This window comes from Perognathus longimembris, chromosome 18 (genome assembly GCF_023159225.1).
Source record: "Perognathus longimembris pacificus isolate PPM17 chromosome 18, ASM2315922v1, whole genome shotgun sequence".
NCBI classification, from domain to species: domain Eukaryota; kingdom Metazoa; phylum Chordata; class Mammalia; order Rodentia; family Heteromyidae; genus Perognathus; species Perognathus longimembris.
This window is the reverse complement of record NC_063178.1, coordinates 14,384,159-14,395,531: the sequence shown is the minus strand read 5'-3', so window position 1 is coordinate 14,395,531 and position 11,373 is coordinate 14,384,159. Positions and strand designations below refer to the sequence as shown.

Below are 11,373 nucleotides of genomic sequence, written 5' to 3'. Positions count from 1 at the left end.
ACTGTAACCTCTCTGTACGTCAGTTTGATAATAAAAATTTGAGAAAAAAAAAATAAAAAAATAAAAAAAAAGAAATGTACTCACTGCTTTATGTATGAAACTGTAACCCCTCTGTATATCACTTTAACAATAAACAAAAGAAGCTGAGAATAAAATACCTCAAGGATATCAGCCAGCCTTCCTGAAAGGCTACATTTTGGTAGTTTCAAAGAGTTTGGCTCATGGGGGGTAAGGGGGGGTGGAGAGAGGAAAGGGGGAAGGGGAGGCAGGGGAAAATGAGGGAGGAGGTAACAAGTAGGATAAGAAATGTACTCACTTCCTTACATATGAAACTATAACCCCTCTGTACTTCACTTTGACAATAAAGTAAAAAAAAAAAAAAAGTTTTTGCAGGCTTGGATAATACCCAAATAAACATCGGAAGCCAAGTCACTTCTGCATCTTTGAGGGCATGTGTGGGTCCCTGGTATACATACCAATCATAATGTTGATTGACACAACTTTGCCCTGCAGCCTGTGTTGGAACTCAGTCTAGGAACCAAAAAACAAGTCTAGTCAGGCAAAGCTGTGCACTCCTTGCTGAATCACCAAGGAGAGAGGAAAGACATGGATTCTTAGGGTCGGATCTGAGCAGCTCCACTCTAAGTTTCCCAATTATGAAAAAACAAGCTCACTTTTTTTAGGGGGTGGGGGCAGAACTAGGGTTAGAACTCAGAATCTTCTTCATGCTAGGTAAGCATTCTTAACCACAAGGCCATTCTTAACCACCATGCCTCTAACCCTCTCCTGCTCTTGTTATTTTTGAGAGAGGGTCTCACTTCCCACCCTGGGCCAAGCTCTATCAATACGACTTAAAAAGCTATAGATACCATATATACTGGTATTAGAACTAGGGAAGGGAAAGGAATATCAAAATCAAGAGACAAAGGATAAAAAGACAAAGGACTCCAAAAGCAATACTTGCAAAACCATTTGGTATAAACCAACTGAACAACTCATGGGGGGAGAGGGGAAGGGAGAAGGGGAGGGGAGTGTGAGGGAGGATGTAACAAATAGTACAAAAAATGTACCCAGGCCTAATGTATGAAACTGTAACCCCTCTGTACATCACTTGGACAATAAATAATTTAAAAAAAAAAAACGCTATAGAGTCTGGGAGCTAGAGACCTCGGGCACAATGGATGTGGGGCTGTGTAGCGGTTCTTGACTTGTCTCCTCCTCCTGGTGACAGGATTTCATCTTATCATCTTGAACGCCATGATGCTCATGGAAGGTCTCTGGGTTGGTGAGATCTACATCATGAATTCTTGATCAGCATGATGCCAGCCAATGCCTATGCCTCAGAACAACCCTCGCACAGGCTCTGAAGACCACAACAACCAAGCGAAGAAAGAAGATCGGCTCAGGGCATCACTTGCTGAATGGGGCCATGTGGCATCACCTACCCTTTCTGCTTTAAGACCAAGTCTCTCAGCATGTGTAGAATCACCTGTGGCCCTTGTCAGTTCCCTTCTATACAGGGAACCCTCCTGGTTTTACTCACAGCTTCACTTTCCTTCTTGGTCCTTACCTGTCAGGTATGTTTGCTCGTGAATCTCGGTGACACTCAAAAGCTCAGCTTCCTGCTGCTGGCAGCTCTTCCTTGCCTGGTGCCAGGTTAAAGCAGACTTGGAGTTTATCTGGTAGAGAATGCCTGTCAGTGGATCTTTATTCCATAATCTTTCACTGCCCTCAACTGAAAAAGATGGCAGAAGGAATTGTCCTCATCAAACACTGGCAATGACCCCGTGAAACAAGAGTGGTTAAACCATTCCACTAGCATTATGGCCTGCCATGGTAGCTTTTTCTCGCCACCCCACCCCCATCACCATCCTTTCTTGTTCTTAAAGCCAGATGTATTTTCTTCACTGCTGAAATGAAGCCTGGGAGTTCAAAGGGCCAGCCACTTCCAATCTTTTCCACATGTCTCAAGGAAAAAGAAAAAGAGGCATTAAATTTCTATTTTTCTTCTCAGACATTTGATATCTGCTGGGTTAGGAAGTAAGGTTAAAAAAAAAAAGGTAAAAATAGAGAGTCAGATGCCAGTGGCTCACACCTGTAATCCTAGCTACTCAGGAGGCTGATTTTTGATGACAGTTCAAAGCAACTATGGCAAAAAATCCATGCATCGTCTCCTTTCCCCTAAGGGGCAATAAGCCAGAAGTGGAGCTCTAGCACAAGTGGCAGAGGGCTAGTCCCAGTATTGGCACCCAAAAAATAAAAATAGAGAATAGGGCCAATTAGCTCAGCTTTCTAAATCAAGCAAGAAAAAGAAATATTGAGATAAGGGAGAAAATAAATAATTCACTCTTTTCTCTGCAAGTGGATATGTTGTCTGCATATTTTAATTTGGTCTTTAGAAACACAAGAATTAGAAGGGAGGATCCTACAGGTAGACAAGATTCATTTTCTCTTGATAAAATACATGCAATCTCACTAAAGAGGCTCTTAGTAATAGTAGATATTGATGGTTAGCTATTCTTTCCTCAGAGTAAAAAAATTATTATTTCAGTTTACCTTTCCTTTGCTATGTATGATTCCCTATATATTCACTATATTCCCTATACTCTATAAATTTGGTGTGCTCCATGAAAAGCTAATAATGCAGGTATTATCTATGGACTTTTATATTTAAGGTGTTGGAAGCTGAATAAAGGAAGGAAATATTTGATGTGTTTTATGTTGTGCAAATCTTATGTGTGGGGGGGGTGTGTGTGCAAATATGAGAGCTTGCACTCACTGCTTTGTACTCTCGCTCGTTTTTTCACTCAGGCTTGGGGCTCTGCCATTTGGAGTACATCTCTATTTCCCTTTTCTTTTTTTTATACTTATTTATTGTCAAAGTGATGCATAGAGAGGTTACAGTTTCATACGTTAGGCCTTGGGTACATTTCTTGTACTGTTTGTTACCTCCTCCCTCATTTTCCCCCTCCCCCCACCCTTTCCCTCTCCTTCCATGAGTTGTTCAGTTGGTTTACACCAAATGGTTTTGCAAGTATTGGTTTTGGAGTCGTTTGTCTTTTTATCCTTTGTCTCTCAATTTTAATATGCCCTTTCACTTCCCTAGTTCTAATACCAGTATATACAGTATCCAGTGTATTTAAATGAGATACAGTGGTAGCGCGGGTACAACCACAGAAAGGGGATACAAAAGCATCATCAACAAAAGAAGCTATGTTTTCACATGGCATGTTGAAAGTAATTACAACAGTGATATAACACTCGTTTCCATAACATGGAGTTCATTTCACTTAGCATCATCTTATGTGTTCATAGGGGCATAGCTATTAGGCTCTTGTGATCCTCTGCTGCGACTAGTCTAAACCTGTGCTAATTATTCCCTATGAGGGAAACCATAGAGTCCATGTTTCTTTGGGTCTGGCTCACTTCACTTAGTATAATGTTTTCCAAGTTCTTACATTTCCTTACAAATGGGGCGGTTCCCTTTTCTTTAGATATTGTTTACAAGACATGTGAAGGATGGCATAACTTCTCAAATTGCCAGAGAAATACTTGAGTTACTGAGAAATTAGCTATTTTTCCATAACCACAGGGCATATGAGGTCATGGTTTGTTTTGTTTTGTTTTTTTTTTGTTTTTTTTTTTTTTGTGTGTGTGTGTGTGTGTGTGTGTGTGTGTGTGTGTTGTCAGTCATTAGGCTTAAACTCAGGATGTGGGCACTGTCCCTGAGCTCTTTTTGCTCAAGGCTAGCACTCTACCACTTTGAACAACTGTGTCACTTCCATTTTTCTGATGATTAATTGGAGACAAGAGTCTCATGGACTTTCCTGCCCAGGCTGGCTTCAAACTGAGATCCTCACCATTAGGATACAGGTGTGAGCCACTGGCTAGGGTCACTGTTTTGTTTTGCTTTCATCACTAGGGCTGATCTCAGGACCTCATACTTGTTAGGTAGTTATTCACACTTCCTGTCACCTTTTACACTGGTTGTTTTTAGGTAGGGATGGATTTATGCTACAACCAGCAAGGGCTGCCATCTTTCTTCTTTTGCTGCCCTTGGATCTAGGATGACAGACACTTTCAATTGGACCTAGTCATTGGTTGAAATGGGGTCTTACGACCTTTCATTCTGCTCTGCCAGCCTAGAACCACAACAACTTCTCATCTCCACCTCACAAGTATCAGGATGCCAGATTGAGCCCCTGCACACTATGTACAGTCCTGATCCTTAACTGACCCTAACTGTGTCACATAACTGGTAAGGAAGTAACTTTGGTATCACACACACCACACCTTGTGGCCCCATAGAACATCAGAGAGAAAGGAAAATACATTATTATTTGATTTAGGCAATATTGTCTTTGGTGTGTGTGTGTGTGTGTGTGTGTGAGAGAGAGAGAGAGAGAGAGAGAGAGAAAGAGAAAGAGAGAGAGAGAGATGCTTGGGACTAAACCCAGGACCTGGAGCATGCTGAGTACTCTACAGTAAACTGCAACCCCTAACTCTTAAATAACTATAAATCCATTCTTTTCTTTAATCTAGAGCCAGGCACTGGTGGCCCTCATCTTTAATCCCACCTACTCAAGAGGCTGAGATCTAAGGATTATGGTTCCAAGCCAGCCTGGGCAGGAAAGTCTGTGAGGCGCTTATCTCCAATTAACCACTAGAAAACGGGAAGTGGTAGCACACTAGCCTTGAGCAAAAAGAGCTCAGGGACAGTGCCCTGAGTTTAATTAAGCCCCATACCCCCCCCAAATGTAATCTGAATTATGAATGTTAAATCAAAATAAATTCCAATATCTGACACCTTGTATGACCTTCCAAATGAGACCTAGAGTTTATGTATTCAAACACAAAGATATTTTAAATGACTACTTCTAGAAACTTTAAGTATTTGGTTTATCACAAGATAAATGTGTAAAAGTGAATAAAGGAAAATTATTTCTTTGTTGAGGAATGGAGGAAGCAAAATAAATGACCAAAGAAAGAAGTTTAAACAAAGTATATATGGTTTTTTCCATTTTAAATTATGGAATTAAAGCATTATTTCTCAATGAATACCCAGGTTTGCTGAGTGTACAACTCCCCAAAGAGTTCAAATTCTCACACAAACAAAACTGATGTTGGAGACTAAAGTTGCAAGCTATGGCAAATTGATAGAACTGGGTCTTTTCCTTTTCCTGTTCTCAAGAAACTTGAAACTAAATGCCTAAATAGAAGGAAGACATTACAGTAAACAGTGCAACAGACAACAGAGACCACATGCTTGGTGTGACTAGGTCAATAACTCTTGTCTCATTTTCCTGGATTGAAATTGCTAGTTTGAGGCTGACATAGGACAAAATGAAAATCTGAAAGCAGCTCAAAAATGAAATAAATGGTGAAATGACAAAGCCCTCAATGGTCTGAGAGTATAAATTGTACTGGAACTATTTAATGCATATGGACGTTGAACCATTTTTTCTGCACTGTTTTACTTCTACATTAGACAGGGAAAATCATAGAATTTGGCTCAGAAGACATAAATTTGAAGTAAAACAGCTAAAAATTACACTTTTTAATATATTCAAGCTAGCTCTCTAACACATATCCAAAGACATTCAACGTTATGAGTTTCCCTCATGAACACGGCTCATCACAAGTCCTCCACTTCATTCATTATACAATGTAGGTTGGAGAAAAACAAGTTCCTATCTCTGACACTAAGTGTATATCAAACCTAAAATATGGTTGATCTTAAAATCTCAGAAAATAACAGAGAGTGGGTAAAAATGAAGGGTCATGCAATGAAAGAAATGCTGGGGGAGTTGAAACACAGTTTGACCTTCTTAGCAAGATTCAGAACACATAGAATGTTAGGTTGAGATTTAGAAGATCTGTATTCCGGTCTTCACCTCACTTGGACTGTTGTTTCCGCTGTAAAAATCAAAACAACCAGACCCAATGAGGGAATGAGTAACTGTATTCATGTGGAGGGGCGGGGGGAGAATGTGGGAGGGAAACCCAAGGTCTGGTCCTTACATTGCTATGTTAGATGTGCCAGAAGTTACTTACATTTCAATGGACAAAACCCAAAAAGCTTATCCGTGTCATAGTCGGTGGTGGTTCCACACCAGAGCCATCCATCTGATCGCCCAACATTTGTGCAATCTGCGTACCACTTGTTTCCAAACTTGAATGGGAAGGCACATGTGGCCCCGTTTGCATTGCCCAGGAGTGTGTACATGGCTGGAGAAATAGATTAATGTGTACATGTGAGTCACACCTGTCAACACTGACTTTCCACTCAAAGGTAACTCATCTCTCTTCTAATTGTACTTGGTGTGTCCCCTTTCTCCTCTATCCCAGTCTTTGGCTCGGTTCCCGCTTCTGTATGTACTAACTCCATCTGTAATAACTTGAATACTACTTCATAGCCACTGTATATTGAAACACATTTTCTTCCTTCCTCTGAACTCTGCTGCAGGGTTATTTTTTTTAATTTAATTTATTTATTAATTGAACACAAATTTTTTGACAAGGTGTTGTGCAAAAAGGGTACAGTTACATAGTAGGGCAGTGTGTACATTTCTTGTGATATCTTACTCCCTGTTTTTCTATCCCTTCTCTAGGTCAGGTAGACATATATACAATATACAATGTATCAAGAACATATACAGTAGCCACGTGGCCACGCCCAAGAAAGTTTGCCTAGGGCTTTAAATGTAATGTCGATATTAGACCATATGTCAACAGTAGTCTTATATGAACGTACAAACATAGCTTTTGAGCTATTGTATTCCCCTGAGAGGTCAATTTTTGACCTTTATATGTTGAGTAATTGTTTGGTTTTAGTTACATACTGTTGGGTCGCTGCCCCAATCCTGTGGGGAATACTATTTGACAAGCAGTTTTTGGTTTCACAGACTTGGTCTCTACTGTCTCTCCGTCTCCCTTTGTTAACAGTCATATATCAGGGAGATCATGCCCCTTTGTTTTCTGTGTTCTAGGCTTGTCTCACTCAACATTATTTGTTCAAGTTCTAAAAGTTCTTTTTTTTTTTTTGCCAGTCCTGGGGCTTGAACTCAGGGCCTGAGCACTGTCCCTGGCTTCTTTTTTCTCAAGTCTAGCACTCTGCCACTTGAGCCACAGCACCACTTCTGGCCATTTTCTGTATATGTGGTGCTGGGGAATTGAACTCAGGGCTTCATGTATACGAGGCAAACACTCTTCTGCAGGGTTACTTTAACTATTGGGAGGTCATTAGCCAGTAGGCAAAACGTGATCACCTTCAGCATAAGCACTCAAGTCTTTATTTAAAACAGTGCACAAATTCCTGAGCCCTTCCCCCATGTATGCTAATTGAGAATATGGGTGGTAAGAACCTTGAAGAGAACCTTGAAGTCTGCATGTTGAATTCTCCAGGTCATTCTTAGGCCTATTAAAATAGAACAGCCACTGTTCTAAACCCTGTACATAGTTGTCTCAAGACAAATGGGAGGACAGAAATGGTAGAAGCCGGGAACTCTTCGTGTATTTTAATATGAAATCAGTTCCATGGTGTCTTATTACACATTGAATCCCTCAATTATCACAATTGTCTCCTCTGAAGAACTGGACTCAGGTTGGTTTCATCCTTGTGTTATATTACTCAACTGTCTTCTCTTAAAGTTTTTAAATCTATATTTTGTTCAATCAATGCCCTAGAATAAATTTTGTGGGAGCTTGACTTCCATTTCTATGCTCTCCTCCTCTCTGTTTTATACAGATAGAAGATAGAAAGCTGACAAACTACCTCCTTTCAAAGAACTCAATTCCTGTATTTGTTCTCACTGTGATAAGCTTGCTTCAGCCCATCTTGGCAGCTCCAGTAACAAAGTAATTTGGAAATAGGTATCTCTTGTTTCCAAAGGCAGGAGTGTGCTCTGACCTTGAGGTTGTTCTAGATAACACTTCACAATAACCAACTATGCAAACTTGAAATGGGTGATAGCATCATCTCATTCAAGAGACTAGCCTTTTTGAAAGGCTTCAAGTCCTTTTTTAATTTTCCTTTGGTTTTTCGCTCTGTTTCTGAGCAGCCAACAAAAAATGAAATCTGGCCATGGTAAGGGAAGACTAAATACTCTTAATTTTTTTTTGACCTTCAAGAGCTCATGGAACTGGCTGTGGACAAAATAATTTCCCAAAGTGCTGTCATTATATGAGAGATAACTAACTACACTACATTATTAACTTACAAATGAATTCCTCAGCTTTCCTACCAGTCTGTACATACCCAAAAGATGACAAAATAAACCAGAAACATCCAGAAATACCAATTGTCAAAGAATTTTCCCAAAATGCCATTTTAGCTGATTTGAATTGGTAATGAATATTGTTCTCAGCATCCCTTCTCCCAGGATAACTTAAACCAAAGAAAAAAGAAAGGTTTGATTTGATTTATTTAATTTTACAACTTTATAATGCTAAATAGGAGGGGAGGGTAGAAAAGATTACAGTGAAAGCTGCACTCTTTTGTTTAACAAATCCACACTTATAGAAGTCTCATGCTATGTCCTCCTTAGCTGTTACAAATAGCTTACTATTGTTCAGAACTTTCTATTACATTCATTCCCTATGAAAATTGTCCAGAACACAGGAGGCAAAGCATAAGGAATGGAATCAGTAATTCTAGCACAGGACAGAACTTGTTTATATTCATGAATTACAACTAAGCTGGAAGAAATCTCACACGAAAGTTCTTACCTTCATAACCTCTAGAGCATAAGTCATCCGTGGTCCCGTAAATCTTCCACCTGCTCCATAAACCAGATCCCTTGTAGAGCATAATATTCTTCTCTTGTTTATTGCCATAGTTAAAAAATAAATCTTCACCCCTGATCCCAAAAAGCGTGTCATTTTTGCACTCCCATTTCTGAAGTTCACTCTTGGAGTCGCAGGCATATAAAGTGATAGTAACCCAATCGGATTTTGATGGTACCCCCAGGCATAACTTAAAAGCAACACTCATCACCTGGGAGTCAGACACCCATCGGAATTTTTGAGATTCAGAATCTGGGTTGCAAACTGCAGTTTGGACAGACGTGGGACTTAGGGCTTCCACACAGCGCTTGTGATCTTCATTGTAGATCAAAAATTGCCTGGTATCTGTTTAAAAGGGAGAAAACAAGAAAATGGGCTTAAGTGTGTCCACGTGGTAATGGTAATGTTGTAGGTCAAAAGTGCCAAACTTTCTATTTCCCTAAATATTTGTGATTACAGGAAAAGAGAGGAAAGCCAACAGGCCTTGGGATGCTGCCCTGTTCTCCTGGTAATTCCAAATAATGGAGAGAGGGAATGGAAGTGCATGAGCTGAGGGTCTGCCATGGTTAGCAGTTGTGGCTACCTGTGCTCAGGGGAAAATTTTCAAAAAATGTCCTAGTCTTTTTTTTTTTTTTTTTGCCATCCCTCAGGGCCTGAGCACTGTCCCAGCCTTCTTTTCCTCAAGGCCAGCACTCTACCATGTGAGCCATGGCGCCACTTCTGGTTTTTTCTATATATGTGATGCAGAGGAATTGAACCCAGGGCTTCATGCATGCGAGGCAAGCACTTTACCACTAAGCCACATTCCCAGCCCAATGTCCTAGTCTTGAAGAGTCTTCAAGTAGGACCCTGACTTAACTGCCCCCAAATTACAGTGAAGTGAAGACAAAAAGGCAGCGAAAAGAAGGGAATGATCAGGGTACAGTGATAGAAAGCGCAAATAGGCAGAATTCACTCCAGGCCAATCAGTGCATATAAATGAGATCCTGTCTGAAAAGTAATGAATGCAAAAGGAAATGGAGGTGTTAATTCAAGTGGAAAAGAACTTACTCAACATGCACAAGACCCTGAGTTTGACCCCCAGTACCACCAAAGAAGAGGGAGGTGAGAATAATATCATTATGAAGAAAAAATATGGGTAATTGAATACAGAAGCTGTAAAATTAAACACATGTATGCTTTAACATAAAATTCTGGAAACCAACACCTCCCTACACTTTTTGAGGTAGATAGATGAAGCCTACATAGTTATCCTGCTGATATAACCACAACAATCACATATGGGTTTCACCTACATATGATATTTTTAATTAAAAAAACATTTTTACTTTAGATCAAATAAAATAAACATAATATCCCTTCATTTTGTGAACTATAGTTTCTGAAGTGATCTCTGGGTAGTGCAGGTTAACTAAACTAGTCTTAGTTTTGCTTTTGTGTGCATGTGTGCTAATAATAGAGAACCGAAATGTTTAGCACTTAATGTGTCTATAATAATATGTCACCTTTCATTTTACTGGTGTACTCAACCCTTGTATAGAAGATACAAAAATGTATTTCATAATGATTTGTGAAATTTTTAATAAAGGACTAATAAGTCTAAGTCAGCTATTATTACAGATGATATTTTATAAGAATGACTTCAGAAAGAACCATGACTTTAAGCTTAGAGGTTGGAACTGGTGATATAAGCAAATGTGTGTGAATCACTTGTGCTTACAGTCCAAAGTTGCTTGCTAGCAAAATGGGACTTCCTCTTGCAAAAAAATTAAAAAATAAAATAAAAAGGAAAGAAAAATGGATCTGGTAAGCAAATTTTTTACCCTTTAATCAAAACTGAATTAATACCAAGTACTTTTCTTTTTTTCTGTTTATGTCTAACAAATACACAGATGAAAAACAACTTGACGTCTTTAAATTTTGTGACATGAAAATAAAGCGCAAACCTCTAAGTTTCTCCTACTTTGATTAGTTGTTTTTTTCCAAATGGTCCTGACAGTATTGCAGATGCTGTTCCTAATCAAACCATCCATTGAAATAAAATAAGAATAAGAAGTCTATGAGATTATCACTAGGTAAATCTTCCCTGATTACAAATGACTTAACCGAAGTCAAGCTCTGTTTGCTGTTCTCAGTTTCTCAGTAAGGTTATTACCACCTACACTCTCAGAGCAGGTCTAGAATCTTCCATTTAAAGCTTAAAATTAATCTTATCCTCAAAAAGATAATTTTCTCCTAACTCGCCTCTCTATCTGGTGTTGTCTACACTTCATTGACACGTCCTCACTCTGTTTCACCTGGGTTTTTAATTCTATGCTGCTTCAGATTTCTGTCTCTTCAACTTCTACTTTCTTGGGATTGAGATTCCATAAAACTTGGGTGCAGGGGCTGGGGATATAGCCTAGTGGCAAGAGTGCCTGCCTCGGATACACGAGGCCCTAGGTTCGATTCCCCAGCACCACATATACAGAAAACGGCCAGAAGCGGCGCTGTGGCACAAGTGGCAGAGTGCTAGCCTTGAGCGGGAAGAAGCCAGGGACAGTGCTCAGGCCCTGAGTCCAAGGCCCAGGACTGGCCAAAAAAAAAAAA

At 39.7% G+C, this 11,373-nt stretch overlaps 1 protein-coding gene across 1 annotated transcript in view; it reads right to left on the bottom strand.

Annotated features, from left to right (window-relative positions):
- Positions 1–11,373, bottom strand: part of Mrc1 (mannose receptor C-type 1) — a 77,553-nt gene that overhangs the window by 58,130 nt on the left and 8,050 nt on the right. Inside the window, exons 2-4 of the mRNA XM_048367768.1 lie at positions 8,728–9,129; positions 6,055–6,228; positions 1,571–1,735 (exon numbers count right to left, since the gene is read on the bottom strand). Coding sequence (XP_048223725.1) covers positions 1,571–1,735; positions 6,055–6,228; positions 8,728–9,129 — 741 coding nt within the window. The remainder of the gene's footprint in view (positions 1–1,570; positions 1,736–6,054; positions 6,229–8,727; positions 9,130–11,373) is intronic.